The sequence below is a fragment of the Pecten maximus genome, chromosome 19 (assembly GCF_902652985.1).
Source record: "Pecten maximus chromosome 19, xPecMax1.1, whole genome shotgun sequence".
In the NCBI taxonomy this organism is placed as follows: domain Eukaryota; kingdom Metazoa; phylum Mollusca; class Bivalvia; order Pectinida; family Pectinidae; genus Pecten; species Pecten maximus.
The window spans coordinates 3723573-3746393 of NC_047033.1; the positions used below are offsets into that span (position 1 = coordinate 3723573).

Consider the following 22821-nt stretch of genomic DNA (forward strand, 5'->3'; position numbering starts at 1 on the left):
AGCAGGTAAGGTGGGTGTAACACCATTATCGTGCACCAGGTAACTTCAAAGGATCTATCAGATTCTCACCTGTACAGGTGTGATTTATATGTTGACATTCAAGGTAAAAAAAAAATTGAAACAAATATTTGTTAAGGTCTAAAATCTCCCCTATATATTTTCTGTAGAGGTTAGAACACTATGTCTACTGACTTGTCTTGCTTACTTTAGGTATTCTACAAGGTGACATTTTAATGCAACAGGTATTGAATTTTAATGCTTGTATTTACCTGCCCGAGAGCAAGTTATGTAATCTCAAAAATATTTACAAAGCGAGTTTGTGAGTGTAAAATGGGTCACTATATCGATCAGAACATGATACAGGGTCGTTATTCATCAACAAACATAGCCACACTCTGGATTTGAGTTCGTAACCTTTAAAATTATATTTGATTACAATATTGACCTTATTTGTACTAGAGCTATTTTAGTGTGTTTTATCAAACAGTCGTTTTTTGTTTTGATATACAAGTATTTTCAATTTGAAGTTAATTTTGCAATTGTACTTTATAAAAATTAAATTGTTATTATTACATCTGTAATATTGACAACAACATAAAATTTTATTTGATTAAAATTTTTCAAATCTTTTTAGTTTGACTTGGATCAAATTTTCATCCCGTGATTTTAGAGAAATATCTGCAAATTTACATTTTGCATTTCATCATTGGACAATCATCCTGTGTCCATCTTTAATCGACTTAAATTAGGAAAATTGAATTCAGTACTTCAGTAATTTGCCAGGTCTATACGAGTTGTTTGTCCGGAGTTTCCCATACTTAGTATTCAACCAACCATCTTGAACTGTGTGGACTTTGAAATTAGGACAGGAAATTGAGAATCGAATTTGAGAAACATAATTTTATTGGTAAAAACTCTGTTCGAAACATTTTGTGGAATTGATTACGTTTCCTTACATAAAAATATTCAGTACTGTGTATTGTCAGTAAGGCCTCATGGAGGCTACAATAAAAATGTCACAGTTTATGTCGTTCAGACATTCGGAGAGTCACCTCCTTTTATGGTACACTTACATTGACGAAATGATGATATTTGTGTTCTTCACTACTTGAAGAGCTCTTCAAGGTGGAGCATTTCAGAGATAAGAATGTGATATGGCTGTTGACGTAGATAGAGACTCGCATTACATATCTACAGTATTGATATAAATATTGTGTTTATTTCAATGTAACTGGCTAGTTGTGTCGGGTAATTGTCCCCATGTCGTAAATGTTGTCTCTAACAAATGAAATGATGTAATCGACATGTCATCAATAACTTATGTGTAATATAAATGTCTCTGTTCAGAGATGTGAAAATGTTCAAAATTTGCCAGTATAACAGGGGAAAAGGTTCATTTATTTTTTTCATAAATTTGAGTTAAACTTTATGTGATGAATAGAATCTCACACTTTTGTAATTGTAAACTTGCTTTGAATAATCTTATATCAATATATAACTGCAGGCGTAAAGACTTGTAAGATTATATTGAACTTTCATATATTGATACAACTTTAAATGTAATAATTTTATGCTCTTAGGACACATGATGAGAGTGTTGAAAAGACTTTTATTTCTAGATAACATGACATAAACCTGTTTAATCAAATTTTTCAAAAAAGTGTATATTGTGTCCAAAATTAAACTGACAAATCAAGTTTATCTCAAATTAAATGAGGCAGCACCAAAGGTTGCACTTTAAGACATTGGTAATTAGAATATATGTGCATGCAGAACAAATTATTTCTTAATTAAGCGAATTAGTCATCAGCGATTGCAGTAACGAGGTTTGACTGTATTATAGGAGGATCATGTGTTTCAGTGATGATTTTATTTAAATGTTTCAGTGGTGTTGACATTGTACAAAAAACAAAAAAAGCATTATTTCATAAACACAAGCAAATAAAAAATAAATGATATAAATTTCCTTAAATGATTCCTTTTAACACATAAAGCTATGGACCAAATATTAAGACAGAGCACAAATATTTTCTTCGGTATTCAATTATTTATTCACTTTAAATTTCACAGATAAAATTTTAAACTCAAATATTGGGAGGGTATAATAATAACATATTGCATGTAAATTTACGTACTGTTTGAAATAAACAATAGCCTATTGTTCTTTTAATTGATCATAATTACTCTTTGTCAGAGACAGAGTATCGTAAATGAAGGCTTGTTTGATGATTTTCTATTAACTAAGGTATATATCTTGTTTGTTCCAGAAACATGAATCAGTGAAAAAATATCAGTACTCCCCAAGAGAGGTAAATATTTGTTGATATATTTTTAAAATATTAATGTGTGAAAGTATAGTTTTTAATTCACAGCATAAGATAACAAATGAGTGTTTTTATTAATATATTGTTTTAAACATTAAACCATTTGTTTTCTTATCAAATCTGGAAAATAAAATAAAAGTAATGTGATGAACACTTTACTTGACAATGATTACCTTGCAAGGAGGTGGATATGATATTGTATTAATCTTATTTCTGAAGGTGTTATTAACCTGTTTGTTTCTATTTTTAGCCTCCGGCATCAGGCTCCAACACACCGGGCACAAACATGTCTACCCTACGAGACATGATCAACAGGTATATTTCCATCATACACCTCAGTTCAATATCTTTAAAATGTTCAATATCTTTAAAATGTTCAATATCTTTAAAATGACTTCTTCAAAAATTGATGCTGTTTCCATTTTTTGTGACAATTGAGAAAATAATTTTTGATGGAAAAACCCAAGATCACCACCACAATATGGGGGCAATCATGTCTTATGGCGATTTGAAGTTATCATCCTGTAACATTTTTAAAAAGTAGCTTATTTGTTCCTGAATAGTTGTTGTTAAAAATATATAAATAAAATTGTATAAACTTATTTAGTAAACAAGAAAGACATTAGATGTATCAACACTATCATTTGACAATTTTTGTTTTTTCAGGGCACAGGTAGAGGATGACCAGCTGGTTCTGGACCTCGTGTACATCACGGAAAGGATTATCTGTACGTTATCAGGACAATCAGGATCAAAGACAAGCTTAAGATTAAAGAGTTACATTATTTTAATACTTAAATGAACTAGAATTTTGTATTGATGTATAAAATAGCTGGAATTTTGTATTGATGAAAAAATTTAATTATTTGATTCTGGTTTTATATCATAGGTTAGGATAAAAATTAAAATTTGTGTTTCAGCAATGTCCTTTCCATCTGATGAACATGAAGCTACATACAGTTATAACCTCAAAGAGGTGATGAACATGCTCCGCACAAAACACGACGACAATTGTCTGGTGAGTAAAAGGGTCGTTTGTTTACATTATCCAAGCAAATAGGCCTATCTGTCATTCAAGTTTTAAAAGATATATCATAAACTATAAAAAAAAAAAGTAATTGATTGCCTTCGGATTATGCCATTGTTAAAATTTTAACATAATGTATAAACTTTAATTTTTTTGCCTGAAAATGATTTTTAATTTGAATGCGAAGGTATTAAATTATGCATTTTGCATATTTGCATTAATTGACAAGATATCGATAGGATTCTTGACAAACATTTCCACTGACATAACCTTTTGACCTTCAACCCATGCTTAACCTTTTGACCTTTACAGGTCATCAACTTGTCGGAGCCAAGGCAAGACCTGGAGAAATTTAACCCGAAGCATGTGATAGACTACGGATGGCCCGACTACCTGGCCCCGCCCCTGGAGCGTCTCTGTAACATATGTAAGGCCATGGACTCCTGGCTAAGTACCGACGCACGTCATGTTGTCGTTGTACACTGCAAAGGCAGCACGTCACGAATAGCTGTCGTCATAGCAGCCTTCATGCACTACTGCAGCATCTGCGCCAGGTGAGGAACGCAGTGCAACATCAATATTGTGTAACCCATTAAGTTCACAGGTGTTATTCTCTTCTATAAAAACATTGGCAAAACAAGAAAATTTAAAACTGTTTTCTGATCTGATAGAGCAAATCAGGATTATTGATTTTAAACAGAGATGCTTGAAAATTTCAAACAAAAACTGATTCCAGTAATTATCAATATGGTATATTTAAAAAGTGGTAAAGGTTTTGTTATTAATACTTATAACATCATATTTGAGATATCACTGATGCCGCGAAAAGTTTTCTTGAAAATATATAGGAGTAAAGCCTAAAACAAGACTCTAGACCGTCTCCTTACTATCGGACAACTATTATTCTAAAGTAATTCCGTGAAAAAGGCATGTTTGCGAGGTTATTGCGAGTATGATACAAGGGAAGTAACTCTGATATTTTTGTTCCCAGTGCTGACCAGGCATTAGACAGATTTGCTATGAAAAGGTTCTACGACGACAAGCTAGGGGGGATAACTCTTCCTTCCCAAATCAGGTTGGTCATTTATATACCATTTTCTTGTCAAATCTTGCTCTTGTTCTTTGAGTTTTAACTTGAACTTGGACAGATTTGTAAAAATATTGTATTATTGTATTTATTTTATATATATCTTTATTCTTATTTATCTAATTTTTATTTTTTTTGTTAATTTTTAACCTTACTATTTTGAGTGATTATTTATCGAGTTTGTGTTATATATCTATTATAATAGGTAACATGTTTTCACCTCTACACGACAAACTTAAGGTTTTGTTGTTGCTCTCTCTGTAATGATATAATGAATCTTGCTTTACAATAATTATGTAAAAATTATAAAATTTAATGCCTTCAATTCCAGATACGTAGAATATTTCTACGGTCTACTATCGGGTGCGATAAAGATCAACAGTAACCCGCTGTATCTCCACCATATCGTCATTCATGGGGTGCCCAACTTCGACACACAGGGGGGGTGTCGGCCCTTTATCAAGGTTTACCAGGGGATGCAGAACATCTTCACGTCAGGTGTCTAGTAAGTGTCTTTATTTATTTATTTATTTATTTATTTATTTAATAAATTTTACTTATCTATCTATTTAATGATTTCAGCATATAGGATCCATGTTGACAATTTATGTACTCGATATATCAAGAAGTACATTGTACTTTGAATATTTCTATTTTTACCCCTTGGCCAAATTAATGGTTAATTGTCATCATCTGTCTGCACGTAATTATTTCTGAACACTACTCCTCCTAAATATCTCGAAGGATTCCGATTAAAACAGTTTCGAAATGTTGACTAGGGAAGGTAGATGTACATGGAGGAAGGAATTTTTGGTCCGACAATTTTTCCGAATTATATGCCCATGGCATTTTTTCGTATCACTATGTGGACCTGTTGAGCCCAGGTGTGGATTGAGTTATGCCACTTTATATCCAATTTTGATAATGAATATTGGCTGATGAGTAAGGTAATAGTAAGATTTCCTATTCTGAATGTCATTTACCATTTCTTGAATGTTTTTACCAGGTCAGAATCCTGTTTATCCTGACAAATTTTAGTAGATTTGATAGAATTTGTCAATTCTGTATAGATTACAATGTTCCAACTGGCAATAATTTTTCTGAATATATTTGTGATTTCTCTCAACTGTACATACAAGGTACACTTTAATGATTTTCTGAAGTTTTCGTAGAGTTTTTAACGATTAATACAGTTTTGTGATTAGCAAACTGGAAAAAGTTCAGATTTTGAAAACTGAAGATATGAAATGTTGTAGTCATAACACCAGTTAAAATGTGTATCTTTTTTTTCAAAATATTGCAAATAATGAAAGAAAGTGGAAGGCTCCATATATCTTTGTTTATAAGTTAGAACATTTTTTCCATGTACCTGCACATGAGTTAAACCCTGGGTTAATTTGCTGGGTTTATCAACCCTTGAACAACTAGGATCATTTTGAGGCAGAGTCTCCTAGTAGTAGCTAGTGGCTACCTAACTTTACAATACAAGGTAAGCTAGGAATGTCCATCTCATGAAATTTAGGAAAAGTGTCTTGGCTCTCAGCTCTCAACCTACTGAGCTGAAGGGGAATATTTGGTCTATGGCCATGAAAGTAAGTATCATGTTTCCTTCATCAATACAATTTATTGACCTTTAAAATGACCTTGGAAAGTGCTGACCATTAATTTGATATGATATGATTAATACTGACCATCTACAAGGGTTTGTGGTCACTCATCTTAAGTGTGTATGTAATTAATAGTGATTAGTACATGCATTCCTTAGATTAGATGGAGTTGAACACTGTGTGTGGGTGGGGATGGAGGGGGGGGGGGGGGGGGGGGGGGGGTACATACTGGTTACCATGGCGGTACGGGAACTGAGGGGGTGGTTTTATCAAATGACCACACACTGGGCCATGGTCAAGATATACACTTAGATTACATATTTACCAATTCTGACTGTCATGTCCTGTGTACTCTTAGACTTGATGGAAAATTTATCCTGTGTTTTCTGTACCCAATTCACAAGTACAAAACATGTCTGCTATATAGGGGTTGTGAAACAAATTCTCTCCCAGTATTTTCAGAAAAATTATCTTAGATTGAAAATATTGATTGAAAATATCTTCCTTTCCCTCTTATAGAATTTTAAAGAATTAGATAAGAATGCAAAGGATGAAAATCATTGAAAATACGTCTCTCTCAGTATTTTCAAAACAAATAATAGAAAGAAATTAGAAATATTTATTTAGATAAAGACTATTGATAGAAAAATGTCTAACTCAGAATTTACAAAGAAATGGGTAATATTCATCATGAATAGAAGTGTTTTACTTCAGTGAGTAACAGAATAGCTCTGGAAATAGATCATTATTTCAAATGAAATTTGGAAAAGTTTCAAATATTTATGCCCCAGGAATAAAAAGCAAAGTCCATAAGATTGCATAGAGATTACTTAAGATGTTTTAAGACTTTGGCATTCACCAAAGATTCTGTAAAAATGGAGAGATGAGTAGTAACATCTATAGCAGGTAGACTACACACACCATGGGGAGCCCCTTATCTGACTGAACATACAGGCCTGCTACATCCAGCTACAACAGGATGTTACAGCAAGTAGTCCTCCCGGTGGGGCTCCAAATGGGGAATCCTTGAAAAAGGCTGTGTATCCTTGAAAAAGGCTGTGAATCCTTGAAAAAGGCTGTGTATCCTTGAAAAAGGCTGTGTAGCTCTTTTTCGTAAGTTGTATAGATGTCAACAATATGGCATTTTGGTCTCGGAGTATTATAGGTCAATGTTGTGGTATATAGGCTAGTGGTGTGGTATATAGGTCAATGATGTGGTATGTAAGTCAATGATATGTTATATAGGTCAATGATGTGGTATATAGGTCAGTGATGTGGTATATAATTCAGTTATGTAGTATATAGGTCAGTGCTATGGTTTATAGTTCAATGCTATGGTATATAGGTCAATGATATGGTATATAGGTCAACAATATGGTATATAGGTCAATGATATGGCATATAGGTCAATGATATGGTATATAGGTCAATGCTATGGTATATAGGTTAATGTGGTATATAGGTCAGTGATGTGGTATATAATTCAGTTATGTAGTATATAGTTCAATGCTATGGTATAAAGGTCAATGATATGGTATATAGGTCAATGATATGGTATATAGGTCAATGATATGGTAAATAGGTCAATGATATGGTATATAGGTCAATGATGTGGTATATAGGTCATTGATGTGGTATATAGGTCAGTGATGTGGTATATAGGTCAGTGATGTGGTATATAGGTCAGTGATGTGGTATATAGGTCAATGATGTGGTCTATAGGTCAGTGATGTGGTATATGGGTCAGTGATGTGGTATATAGGTCAATGATGTGGTATATAGGTCATGGTTATGTACAACAGTTGCCGTACAATGTTACATACTGTTTTATTAAGGTCAAGGTTAATGTAAGACTATCATAAATGTCAATGGTCCACTTTGAATGTTAATACGCCATTATATAATAATCAAGGTGAAGGATGCAAAGTTGGCCAAGGCTATATTGATTTCTTGACTTTACAAAACAATGACTGTCAGATACACATACAGTATTTGAGAGCACTTTCTTTTGTATTTTTGATAGTTTCATGGGTTATCCTCTACGGAAGTAGTAGTCTAGTATTTTAACGTTTTGTTTTCGAGGTTCGTCATCAAACATTTTTTTTTTAATTTTATTTTTGTATTTTAAGTGACAAGAAACAAACTGAATTAAAGACTTTTGAAAGTGTTTTAAAATAAGATGATTCATTCATTTTGTTTTTGTTACTTTAAAATCCAAGACAACATAAAACAATTTGTGATGCTATGCTTCATTAGACAGTTAGACATATTCATGAGTTGAATTAGATACAAATCTGTACATTTTGTTACAGAATTAGAAAATCTATTTAAATCCTTGGACACATTCATGAGATATCATCGTAAAAAAATTAGAGAATCTATTTCAATCTCAGACCTATTTATTTCGAGGTATCTACCTTGAATCGTGTGTAATTCGTACGGAACCAGAACATTAAAACAGTGTTTAAGCCGTTAGTCATAAGGAGGAAAGTGAAAGTTCTCCACTTAAGTGTTATGCGTTTACTCATTGTATATATGGTAATGAGCTGGTGTACATGTCGATGACTCAGCTCCATGTTATTTCATACTTAATTGGGAGGGGAACGAAAATTAGCTTTAAATTAAACCATCAAATAAAAAAACATTTACATCTGATATAATTGAAAGGAAAACTAACTGAGTACATGTACAGCAATATCATTTGTGAATGAATAAAAAAAATTGTAAATGTATCGAGCGCTATATATAGACTGGGGCAGGAGTTTTGTTTGAAGTATAGGGAAGAAAGTCAGGTAGTTTGGTAACTATTTATATGATATGTAAAAATGACTAATGGTGCATTCTGGGTAAAAATAGCTTGGTTATCATTGTGATCAATTAGTACAAGGAGGGAAGAATTGGTCAAAATAAGTTTATATGTAGCTTAATACTTGTATGGTAAATAAAATACTAGTACAGTAGAACTTTGAATTACAGACCCATGTAGAATCTAAGTATCAATACAACCTTCATTTCCTCTATAATGCAACACCCTCTGTAATCTGGACACTCATTCCATCTCTTAAAGGGTAACCTGTGTAACATGGCCACTCATTCCCTCTATAACATGATAACCTGTGTAACATGGTCACTTATTCCCTATATAACATGATAACCTGTGTAATCTGGACTCTCCGTCTCTCTATAACAAGATAACCTGTGTAATCTGGACACTCAGTCTCCCTCTAACCAGATAACCTGTGTAATCTGGACACTCATTCTCTCTCTCTAACCAGATAACCTGTGTAATCTGGACACTCAGTCTCTCTCTAATCAGATAACCTGTGTAATCTGGACACTCATTCTCTCTTACCAGATAACCTGTGTAATCTGGACACTCAGTCTCTCTCTAACCAGATAACCTGTGTAATCTGGACACTCATTCTCTCTTACCAGATAACCTGTGTAATCTGGACACTCATTCTCTCTCTCTAACCAGATAACCTGTGTGATCTGGACACTCAGTCTCTCTCTAACCAGATAACCTGTGTAATCTGGACACTCAGTCTCTCTCTAACCAGATAACCTGTGTAATCTGGACACTCATTCTCTCTCTAACCAGATAACCTGTGTAATCTGGACATTCATTCTCTCTCTAACCAGATAACCTGTGTAATCTGGACACTCAGTCTCTCTCTAACCAGATAACCTGTGTAATCTGGACACTCATTCTCTCTCTAACCAGATAACCTGTGTAATCTGGACACTCAGTCTCTCTCTAACCAGATAACCTGTGTAATCTGGACACTCATTCTCTCTCTAACATGATAACCTGTGTAATCTGGACACTCATTCTCTCTCTAACCAGATAACCTGTGTAATCTGGACACTCCGTCTCTCTCTAACCAGATAACCTGTGTAATCTGGACACTCCGTCTCTCTCTAACCAGATAACCTGTGTAATCTGGACACTCATTCTCTCTCTCTAACCAGATAACCTGTGTAATCTGGACACTCATTCTCTCTCTAACCAGATAACCTGTGTAATCTGGACACTCAGTCTCTCTCTCTAACCAGATAACCTGTGTAATCTGGACACTCATTCTCTCTCTCTAACCAGATAACCTGTGTAATCTGGACACTCAGTCTCCCTCTATAACCAGATAACCTGTGTAATCTGGACACTCAGTCTCTCTCTAACCAGATAACCTGTGTAATCTGGACACTCCAAGCTAATACTACTATAAGTGATATTATATATTTGCTCTCTGTATCAGACATTTTAAGTGAGCCTCATATCATAACGATTCCTGTCCCCCTTCATGGCCCCCTTGTATTAATTATTTCTGTGTGTAGCCCCCATTGTGAGCCTCTTGTGTAACTGGATACAGAAGATGATACAAACAGTAGTCTATTTTTGGCAGCAAAGACTTCCTGCTTGCCAGGAGGGAGAACCCTTTGGTGCAAGTCTTCATCACTACACCCCCCCCCCCCCCCCCCCCCTCCCCCCTACTTACTATTCTACCCCCTCCTAGTTCCTGTCCCTCTGTCCCCCCTCCTGCTCCTCCTATCCACTACCAACCCATTCCCTGAACTATGTATACAACTTCTAGTTATTCATTACTTGATTCATAAAACAGTTCCATAGTTTACAAGAATTCCAGAGATCCAGATTTTTTCGCTGACATAAGATATAATGAAGGAGCCTGGAGATTTTGTGCCATAAACATCTAGATTGAACCAATTTATTTCCTGTGGGTCCATCAGGCTAGGAATCTTATACACATCTCAGACTCCACCATTTTATTTGTATACCGAGGAAGAGTTGGCATTCAAATGTAAAATCAAAATAAAACCTCCGTCAGTAGGATATTTATTTATGCAGGAATATTTTCATAATTAAGCCAAAACAGGAAGTTCTCTGTTTTATGGGCAAAGTTAAAATGTTTACCAATGAGGGGATTATACATATGAATGTCATTCAGTTGAAACCAACCAGACTTAAATTCAATTAAATTAAATTTCCTTATTGACAAATTTTTGCCAATATGGGGCAACAAAGGTTACTCATCAACAGAGAGAGGAGCCGAAAAGTCAGGTTGATGGCCATGATTATTGATATCATATATCTTTATAGCACTTGTACACATCAAACATGTTTACTGAGTCCAGGCTGTCCAAAAATATTGTTATTTTGTCATCAATCTAATCATGCATCCTTCTTATAATGGTATTGGTACTGCACAAGTGATTGAGGATAATTAGAATCTGATCTAAAAGAAAACCAATTTTAGACGATTAAGTTTAAAATAAACCCTTCCGCTGCTGTGAGCTCTACTAGAAGTTTAAAATAAACCATTTCCTACTATTCTCCTACTATTAGTTTAAAATAAGCCATCTCCTACTATTCGTTTTAAATAAGCCAATCCTTATTGTGACTTTCAATAAGCCCAACCCTGACTTTTGTTAAGGATCATGTATTAGCTCCGTGGGCCTATTATAGGATAAATATGGTACATTTACAAGTACTATGATGTTATCAAAAAAATTTCTTTTGACCCTCGACCCCCCCCATCCATCCCCCCCCCCCCCCCCCCCCCCCACCTTACCCCTATGTCTATAATAACCCAAAACCCTATCCCCACCCATCTCTGTGCTGTAAGTTGGACATGAGATACAGGTATGAGAGTATGAAGGGCCAGGATCTTACATTGCAAGTGAAACGTCCTTATCATCCTGAAACTACGACTTAGAAACACGACTTTTTTGTCGTCCCCTGTTGAAATTTTAATGTTTTATGACTCCTTAAAATTTCTGATAAAACAGAACAGCGAAATCTTTACGGAGATAAGATTTCGTAATTTAATTAATGGTAGAAGATAAGCATTCTTTAAAAGCCGGAAACATAGTGACGTAAATGATATGCTGAATGGCATTAACTGGCGAGGTGAATCATATAGCTGACAGGTATTGGTGAATGCATTTCCAATTCAAGTGTCGGCAAGCTTTCATAAGATGCAGATGCTGCTATTCAAGCATGTGTGAGATACAGATGCAGGTTATCGCAGATACTGACCCGTTGTATTTACATCATAACATCTGTATAGTTTCCTACAGAGCACACCAGCCGACATTTGTTTTTATGAAAAATAATGAAAATATTTAGGACAAAGGTCATTTGATATGCGTCAAGGGCTATAGAAGCCAATAATTCATTTATGCTTGAATTCCGTTGAGTTTACTTTAATGATAATGGTGATATTGACTTGATTCCCAATATTTCTTAATCTTTTGTCCTTAAAAAATAAGCAGCTGCATGAAATTTTGTTTTCACCATCTTCACAAACATGTAGTATCTTAATTAGGCCAAATGAAAAAAAAATATGTTTCCTGTACTTCATTATTCATTTTTTGGCCACAATTCCACATCTGCCTTAAGGGAAGATTTAGCAAAAAGTGAAGTACTACCGGTATATCTATGATACAATAAGCTCATGTAACAATAAGCTCATGTCTGGTTATAAGCCCACCAATGTCTTTCAGTTCAGTAAAAAAAAAAAGGCTAACAAATTCTGTGTCATCTTTGAGTTCAGTAAAAAAAAAAAGGCTAATGAATTGTGTGTCATTTTCCTGCAATTAAACCAATCTGCTTCTCTAAACTTCAAACATTTATATGTGGGTCCCAGGGCTTATTACAAGATAAAAATAGTACATCTGTGCATTAGTGGCACCTAGTTTTAAGGTAGTGCTTCCCAGCAGTCAAATGTACCTCCAACAAAAAAGATTTCCAATTTGTTAATTCAATTGACTGTTCCTTGCCTGTTTACTAAAACAGGAAGTTGAATATAATAGCAATAGATTTTACTTGAACACCTTCATCACAAGGATGTGATCCCCAAAAATCTTTGATTATCAATCGAAATATCTAAAGCCACACTGGCCAAAAACTGACTATAGTCACACCTTGCAAGAGACAGAGAAATATAGGTGGTAAACCGTAACTGACATTAAGTCCAGAATTTATGAAATTTTACATTATGGTATTGTGGGATAGTAGTAACGTTTTAATGACCTTGTCTATTTCAGTAATGTGACCGACCAGATGCAGAAGGTGTGTATTTCCATTTCGCCGGGAATCCCGCTGCGCGGGGACATCATGATTAAATGTTACCACAAAAAGGCCAAGACAGGACAAAGGGAGGTGGTATGGGCATGTCAGTTTCACACCTGCGCCATCTCTGGATACACTGTCACTTTCGCCAAGAATGATCTCGACGATGCCAGATCAGGTATGGAAATCAAGGGCAGACAACTCTGTTTACTATCGGGCAATGCTAATGGTTCATCAAGAAATCTCAATTACTTCATGATCATTAGTATCAGTTTCTGTTTTGGTAAACAAGTCTTTGAGGTTATAGAAAATGAAAAGCATTCTACAAAGGGCAGATAACTCATTCTTTGATCCTGTAGATTGTCAGATATATAAAATGTCTTCAGATCATGAATTCAGTAAGATTTCGAGATTTAGTTTTTAAATGGCAACTGAGATTTAAGAATGTATACTCAAGAAACCCAGATAAAAATCACTCCATATGTTGTTTTAGACCTTCGATTTCAAGATTCGGGGAAAGGTGGAGTTTGTGTACGATGTTAATGTTTACAAATGTATTTTGTTTTAGACCCTCGATTTCCAGACTCGGGAAAGGTGGAGTTTGTGTATGGTAACAGTCAAGATAGCAATGTTAGAGGTACGTATCCATGGCAACCATGTTTGATATAATGATAGAATGTGGTACAAAATATCCTGTTATATCACTGCTTTTGGGAAGAACACTTTATCCACAAGATCTTTTAAGTTGATGTTTGTCTCATTTTTACTCTTATCACGTCAGTTCGTGAAGTTCTTGAAACCACAAAGTCATTGTAACAGTAAGATCGAAGGTATCATGTGGTCACATGATCAAATGGTGTTATAGTTTCACAACACATATCATATTATCTCTGCATTACAATGAAAGGATACAGAGGAAATTTATCATATTTATCTGTGAATATAAGCCCTAGCTCAAACACAAATCAGTTCTCGAAGAAAAGTAAGCCCTCTTTATTCTTTCAGATTGAATCATGAACTACATGATAGTTATATAAAAGTGGTTCACAAATGCCCTCCCCAAGCTTAAAACATAAATATTAATGCTAGGGGGCTTATTTGAGGATAAATACAGTAAATATATAAAGTTAGTACATCACATGACAGGTTACTGACATCCCATTGGCTACACACTAGGTACAATTAGGCGATAGTGCCCGCTGCTCTTGGGACTATCAAGTTTGGCGGGAGATTCAATGAGAATCTATTACGATCTCAGTGTTACTACTGTACTGGACGCTGACAATGTAACCGATGCTGACAGGCCCTCCGGTGGTGGAACGTTCAGTTCAATATTAAAATTAACGAAGTAAAATGTAAGTGTGGTGTGCAAAAAAAAATTATTGCCTCCTTTTGATCAAGTCCACTCATTGATCACACGCCTTTTTTCTATTTACAAGTACACGTAGTTGGCTTTTGAGGGAACCATGGTCTGATAGAGTTGTCGAGGGATGGCACTGTACCCGACCTAAAAGCAAAGGTGTGAATCCATCTTTAGACCACTCTATCAGACCATGGTTCCCTCAAAAGAAGGCAACTATTTATAGATAGAACAAAGGCGTATGATCAGTGATAATAAAAATTATCAGAGTTTATGGAATATTAGTGATAGGATGTTAATTCTTGTAAATTTGTGTCATTGTGCGGTGAGGATCCAGTAAGTTATGATACCCCACACCGAGGAGGCTATGTTAGACAAATTAAACAGTTGATTCGGGTATTTTATGTGATTTTATTATTAAAACGTTGATGTAATTGTTTGTAGACGTGTCTGAAGGTAAGATTGGCAGAGGGTGAACTAACATTTTATATATCTATCTAACATTTTGGTTACTGGCTTCCTATATACTGCAACTTTACACATCCTATTTAAAATCAGTTATGTCAAAAATTAACTACTCTGGACAAAGCTCCCTGAATTAGCTGGCTCTACAAGTATTCTATAATCTTTGTAAAAAATGTCCTCCAATATTTAAAAAAAACAAATTCCTATATGCCTACGCTCAATCCAACAAAGAAAATGCAGTCATAGGTTTAATTTTTTTTTTTTTGGTCTTAAATTTAAATCCAACTTTGTTATCTTAAACTTCGGTAACAGAGAGTAAAAATCCAGATTCAATAGTGAAAATTCTATATGAAATATTCTCAATTTTTTCGTGACTCAGCTGACTTTAAGATAATGAGTATCTACTGTATAAGATAATATATACTGTCTATTAAGATCAACTGTATAAGATAATATATACTGTCTATTAAGATCAACTGTATAAGATAATATATACTGTCTATTAAGATCAACTGTATAAGATAATATATACTGTCTATTAGTATCAACTGTATAAGATAATATATACTGTCTATTAGGATCTACTGTATAAGATAATATATACTGTCTATTAGGATCTACTGTATAAGATAATATATACTGTCTATTAGGATCTACTGTATAAGATAATATATACTGTCTATTAGTATCAACTGTATAAGATAATATATACTGTCTATTAGTATCAACTGTATAAGATAATATATACTGTCTATTAGGATCTACTGTATAAGATAATATATATTGTCTATTAGGATCTACTGTATAAGATAATATATACTGTCTATTAGGATCTACTGTATAAGATAATATATACTGTCTATTAGGATCTACTGTATAAGATAATATATACTGTCTATTAGGATCTACTGTATAAGATAATATATACTGTCTATTAGGATCTACTGTATAAGATAATATATATTGTCTATTAGGATCTACTGTATAAGATAATATATGCTGTCTAAGATCAACTGTATAAGATAATATATACTGTCTATTAGGATCAACTGTATAAGATAATATATACTGTCTATTAGGATCAACTGTATAAGATAATATATACTGTCTATTAGGATCTACTGTATAAGATAATATATACTGTCTATTAGGATCTACTGTATAAGATAATATATACTGTCTATTAGGATCAACTGTATAAGCTACTGTCTACTGTATAAGATAATATATACTGTCTCTTAGGATCAACTGTATAAGATAATATATACTGTCTATTAGGATCTACTGTATAAGATAATATATACTGTCTATTAGGATCTACTGTATAAGATAATATATACTGTCTATTAGGATCTACTATTAGGATCTACTGTATAAGATAATATATACTGTCTATTAGGATCAACTGTATAAGATAATATATGCTGTCTATTAGGATCAACTGTATAAGATAAAATATACTGTCTATTAGGATCTACTGTATAAGATAAAATATACTGTCTATTAGGATCTACTGTATAAGATAATATATACTGTCTATTAGGATCTAATATATATTGTCTATTAGGATCTACTGTATAAGATAATATATACTGTCTATTAGGATCTAATATATATTGTCTATTAGTATCTACTGTATAAGATAATATATACTGTCTAAGATCAACTGTATAAGATAATATATACTGTCTATTAGGATCTACTGTATAAGATAATATATACTGTCTATTAGGATCAACTGTATAAGATAATATATACTGTCTATTAGGATCTACTGTATAAGATAATATATACTGTCTATTAGGATCAACTGTATAAGATAATATATACTGTCTATTAGGACCTACTGTATAAGATAATATATACTGTCTATTAGGATCAACTGTATAAGATAATATATACTGTCTATTAGGATCTAATATATGTTGTCTATTTATGTGCTCTGACAGCAACATCTCTATAATCTGGTGTTATTTTTTGAAGCTGCTTCAAATTACTCTGCTTCAAATTTTAATTTCAAAGTTCAAAGCCATGAACGTTCTAGATCATTTTATCTTAACACTTTTCACCAATCTAGTCTGTAGAACACATACTCTTCATGAGATGCCATTGTATTCAACATTTCACAACTTTATCACTGATTTCTGCTTTCACTCGATCAATTTAACATCTTTGCTGTGACTAAATAAATTTCGCACTTAAGTGCCAAAATATTTATTCAAATATGTCATAATTTTGTCTACTGGCATTTTAACCTTTATAAAATGTCAATATAGTTTCATTCAGTAGAACTTGATGTGTTTTGGTAACCTTTGAGTTTGTGACTGTAATCGGAGGAGTTGTTATGGTAGTGTATGTGATATTAAACAGAGGCTTTTTGGAGAGGCGTGGATCGTGGATCCTATCGTTGTTTATAGTGTTTGTCAACATGAGGTCAAGCATCGGGGAAAGTTTGGAGATTTGTACAAGTACTAAGAGATCATTTGAAGTGAACACTTGTCTGTATATAACCACAGATTACATAGAATTCAGTCAGGATGAGTAGTGTTTATGATATGATATACTTGGAAATAATTTTGACTCTTTGAGGTATGTTTCTTTTGATTTTCCATGCTCATGAAAGATCCAGGTAACAATCCATGTAATTTGATGTGATTAATTTCTAGTCTCGATGTAGACATTTTCATTTTATATTTATTTTATTTTTCTACTGTGAAATTTATTCCTTCAGTTTCTGATTTTGTTTTCTAAATGTTTCAGTTTGTTTAAAGGGCAGACAACTCAGATTTATTTTATCTGTGTTTTTGTCACACCAGTTTTGTGTGTTTTATGATCTATTGTGTGTGACGTCTGCTTATATGGGGAAGTAGAGGCTAAATTCATTACTATACTCAATATGATATTTGCATGTCGGTATGGTATAAAGTTCTGGGTAAAAGCACATTGAGAGTTTACTGAAGACTTTGTGACACCATAGAATGGTCTTAAAAGAATGTCACTGACTTTTAGATAACATTATGATGGTTACCATGGTTACAAGTCAGAGTGCCACTGCTGAGACAAAGCATTATGACATCAACCTGGAAACATGACATTATGACATCACAAAGGAGACATGACACTTTGATGACAACATAGAGACATGACACTTTGTGTCACCTTGGAGACATGTCACACTGATGTCATGAAGACATGACACTGATGCCGTGGAGACATGACACTGATGCCATGGAGACATGACACTGATGTCATGGAGACATGACACTGATGTCATGGAGACATGACACTGATGCCATGGAGACATGACACTGATGCCATGGAGACATGATACTGATGTCATGAAGACATGACACTGATGCCGTGGAGACATGACACTGACATCATGGAGTCATGACAAGGTGGCTTAAACATGGACACATTGACATTGTGACGTCACCAGGGAATTGTGACATTATAATATCGCCATGGAGACATGACATTGTGTGGTGACGAATCATTAAATTAATGTCATTTGGGGATAACAAGAGCTACAGGTATGTCTTTGTTTATGATTTTTACAAACTTTTAAAACAGGAAGTTTTTATAAAATTTTGGAAGATTGCAGAAGGCCTCCGGCATAATATTTCATTGACAGCAGTGGTCTGTTTCATAGCAGGCAGCCTCTCTGTGGGACCAGGCTTAAATAGAAATCGGTGTCAGAAGCATCCATGGTTCTCAATGGGTGGCCTTCCTCACAGTAAAAGGTTTACTTATTTCAATATCAAAACATAATTTCACAATTTTCTCCAAAGAAACAATTACCATGGTAACAAGGCAATTGCTAGTGTGATGTAGACGAGAAAGAAACTTTTGGGTGACAAGCATGTTTTAAATTAATTTACGATAAAAAAATGATGGAGACCAAATTATCATTGACAGATTTTACTGTTTCTTAAGAACAACAAAACTATACAGACATGATTATTTAAACTTTATCAGTTCATTACTTGTGTAATATAATTATCTGTACATTTATCTAAGCATTCAGAAAAAGTCTGGTTTTGGAAGATTTTGTAAAGCAGACACAGTGAGCAGTAACATATGGCTCCAGCTTAATAGATATACCAGCTCAAATATGTCAAGGTTAATTTTCGACTGATGCCTATTCGCAATTTTAATTAAAATGGTGATAAAATTGTGGTAAGTTGATGAAATTTTGCTGTATGATTTTTTAACAGAACTAGTTAAGATTTTGAATCCTTTTTTTTTTTTTTTTTCTTTAGTGAAAAATTGCAGATTTACTGAGCTTTTTTTAGCAAATTCTGGAGGGCTTTGGGGTAGTTCTGTTTTCATTTCAAGTCCCTCTGAGAAAATACACAAGATTTTCAATAGGCAACCATCCAAACTGACTGATGATTCTAAAAGGAGCAATTGATTTTCAGGATATATATTATATTGTTTGTTTATTTCTTCCTCCTGTAAACAAAAAAGCAAGAGATCCGTCACAAAATCTGTGCCATATACCGTCATTCTAAACATCCAAACTTAATATTTAAAAAAAAAATTAAAATTATTTTAGGAAAATTTTGAGTATCCATTTGAAATTTCAAAATACGTAATTGTAATATTTTCAGTTTCATAATTGTTTAAAGCCAACTTTGATGTAGGAATAGTGATGCTAAGATTTGTATTAGTCAAATATACTTGTGATGGTCAAATAATGGTCAAATATACTTGTGATGGTCAAATAATGGTCAAATATACTTGTGATGGTCAAATAATGGTCAAATATACTTGTGATGCAGAAGGACTTCGTGATTGATTAGGGTTGTTGAAGAGTTCCAAAGGTACCTATGTCAAACATGGCTGCTGCGATTTCTAACCAATCATGGGATAAATCACATTCATGTTTTATCGTTTCAGTGACAGATTTCAAGTCGGATGTCACAGTTCCGGTGGACGACGGCTCCGACGCTCTGGTGAGGTGGGATTCCTATGAAAATTTTTCAAATGTCAAAAATGCTGATGGGACAATTAATGGTAAGTAAACAAAGGAAATGCAATTTTTATTTATTTATTTATTTATTTTTTCTAATCTGTCTGGGGTCGTAGGATTTGCTTTCAGCTTTGTTGTACGTTCTGTGTAGTGTTGTACAAACTTTGGTGAGAAGCATGCAGGCAACGTTAGACGAGCTTTCTCTAGGTGTGTTGTCCATGGTTATCGTCGTTAAGGGGTTGTCAGAGTAGTATAGGTATATAAGTAATAATATTCCCTGACTAATCAATACAATTCATCCTCTTAAATTTTTATGTACAGTTCCCCAAAAATTGCATTTTTTAAATTTTTTTTTAACAAAAACTTTTTTTTCGGTGTTTTGATATAACACTCGTTAGTTTCTTGAATGTTGAATGCCATATTTTACCCCTATGAGCCCAGATGGCATTCTTTTAGGAAAAGCAGTAAAAAATTTGGTTCAAGCCACTTTAATACAGAATCTTCGTCCCGAGATGAGTTTCGGGATTAGCATATCGGAGAGAAATGTCTGAATTGATGTACGATAGTTGAAGTGGGATAAATTTATTTAATTGATTAACCCAATTTTATGTTATACGGAATGTTGATTATAGAAAAATTAACTTGAAGTCAGATTTACGTTAGCGTCTGGCTTATTGTTCGACAGTTGGAACCAAAATTGATATTATCATATTACAAAATCTATTTTTTTCCCCAAAATAAGACCGATTAAATCTTTTTTTCAAGGGTAGGCTTATTATTAAGCATGAGTTTATCACTGGATGAAAATAGAAATTAAATTAAGAACACAAAAATTACGGAGGATATGCGTTGCGGGTTTGACGCATCGTTTGATTGGCTGGGGACTAGGGTTGTAGGAGATAGCATATGTAATTAGTGAGTGGGTGTTGATTCCCTCACTAAATTCTCGTTAACTGTCAGAACTAATTATTACGACTCCTGTGAAGACTGAAATCACATAGTTCTTTATGTTGATAAAAATCGGACAAAATAATTAATATGTTGTCTCTAGATCTCTCGCCCTAGCCATTAGGACAGCCTCTACAAATAGCAAATTTGAGATTTTAAATTTATTTGAGGAAAAATATTTCTATGGAACAGTTATAAAATCATGTATTTATTGTTTTCCATGAAGAGGAATGCAAGATTTTTTTGAGTTTCAAAATATTTTAACATTAAATTTTTTTAAGGGGAGGGGAAATTTTTTGTAAGCTTTCCTCTATATTTGTAATCCCTTATCTTGTCCTTGACTGTTTTAAGCCCAGATCTCCTTATCTTTGGAAAGTTAGTAAATATCCGAGTTTTGATACCCCTGATTACAGTTAAATCAACCCTCATCCAAGCACTCTTGGAGAGATTTTTGTGATAAAGTTAAAATCAAGATGATTTAAGTCAGAATTTAAAATAAATAAAATATTTGTTAGATCTGTTATATGCTTGATGCATTGTGCAACAGTAAAATATATGTTTGGTTCTCAATAATTCTTCATTTTAATTTTTTTTTTTTTATTGATGGGGAGAGGGCTATGGTTTTCATGTATGTTTCGTCAACAAATTGATTATACATGAAATTTCAATCAAAGAACTGAGAAATTGGCTCAGAAACAGTTTAACGATATATTATCTGGAATATTCACAATAAAAACTTATCGGGTTTTCAAAGCAATGAATTGAAAATAAAAACAGCGCTCAGGGAAATTTATGACAAGTAAAAAGTTTGCAAAACAACGTAAGTGATGCGTAGATAGATTACAAGTCAGAGAAGCGTTTGTAAGGTAAGTAAGTGCAAGTGCTTTTATGTGAGGCTGATGCACCAGTGATTATGTGGGGGTTGGGAGGGGGGAGGTTAGAGAGGAGGGGTACAGAAGCAAGAACCACAGCTGGCTAAAGGATAACGTAGGATTATTCACCTCTAAATAAATTCTATTGAGTGACATTGTTTGATATTAATTGTTTTACGATTTGATTATGTAAGTCTAAATCCGACTTATAAATAAACATCATCTTGTATCCACACCATCCATCTTACCTCGGTATCTCCTTCCTACTGTGATTCACACCCCTTTTTTCTGTGTTTGGTATCTATTCTTGGAGACGCTGGGATATTTGCGGTAAACTGGAGGAGTGTGTCAGACTGAGCATAACTTGTTGGGAGGTTGGTGGTGGGGTATTTTTTGTAGCATATCTGCATCCATGCATCGTTTGGTTTTATACAAAACACATGTGAGGACAAGGTCTTGTCAGAAGTGTTACAGAAAGTGACATTCTTCCGCAAATTTCAAAAGTCTTTAATTCTACCAACATAACATATAGGACATATTTGTGAAAAACAGTTTTTGTCCATTTTTTCAAAGAAACACAAAAAGATACATTTTCTTATTATTTTGAAAGATATTATTTCTCCACATAGACTTGTCTGATTTTCGTTCTTTTTGATTTTCGTAACAGAGCCATCAGTTTATCTTTCCTTTACCTGTTGATAAATGTACGTTCCTGATGATAGATTGGCGGTGTCTGCCCTATATACGTTGAATAATCATTATCGTTTTGACGTGTGTTTTAACCATTCTGTTTGTAAAAACATTCAGGTTATGCCACAGTTTGCTTATAATCAGATATTTCCTGTTGATAAATATAATTCCGTAACTGTCATATCAGATTTTTTTTTTGTGTATTGTTACAGATAATGTTTTTTATCAAAACAAAACAAAAAACAAAAAAAAACACTGGGTCTTTATTCTATTACATCAATTCAGCTATAGAATCTGACAGATTCAGAAAGACAGACTAGGAAAATTCTTTATCATAATTCCCCTTGCAAAAACACTAACAGATCTACCATTTTCA

At 33.7% G+C, this 22821-nt stretch overlaps 1 protein-coding gene across 1 annotated transcript in view; it reads left to right on the plus strand.

Moving 5' to 3' along the window:
- LOC117317245 overlaps nt 1-22821 on the plus strand; it is a 163995-nt gene that overhangs the window by 84094 nt on the left and 57080 nt on the right. Inside the window, 11 exon segments of the mRNA XM_033871974.1 lie at nt 2268-2309; nt 2575-2639; nt 2991-3052; nt 3245-3342; nt 3664-3905; nt 4343-4426; nt 4770-4943; nt 13111-13313; nt 13704-13772; nt 14940-14951; nt 19863-19979. Coding sequence (XP_033727865.1) covers nt 2268-2309; nt 2575-2639; nt 2991-3052; nt 3245-3342; nt 3664-3905; nt 4343-4426; nt 4770-4943; nt 13111-13313; nt 13704-13772; nt 14940-14951; nt 19863-19979 — 1168 coding nt within the window.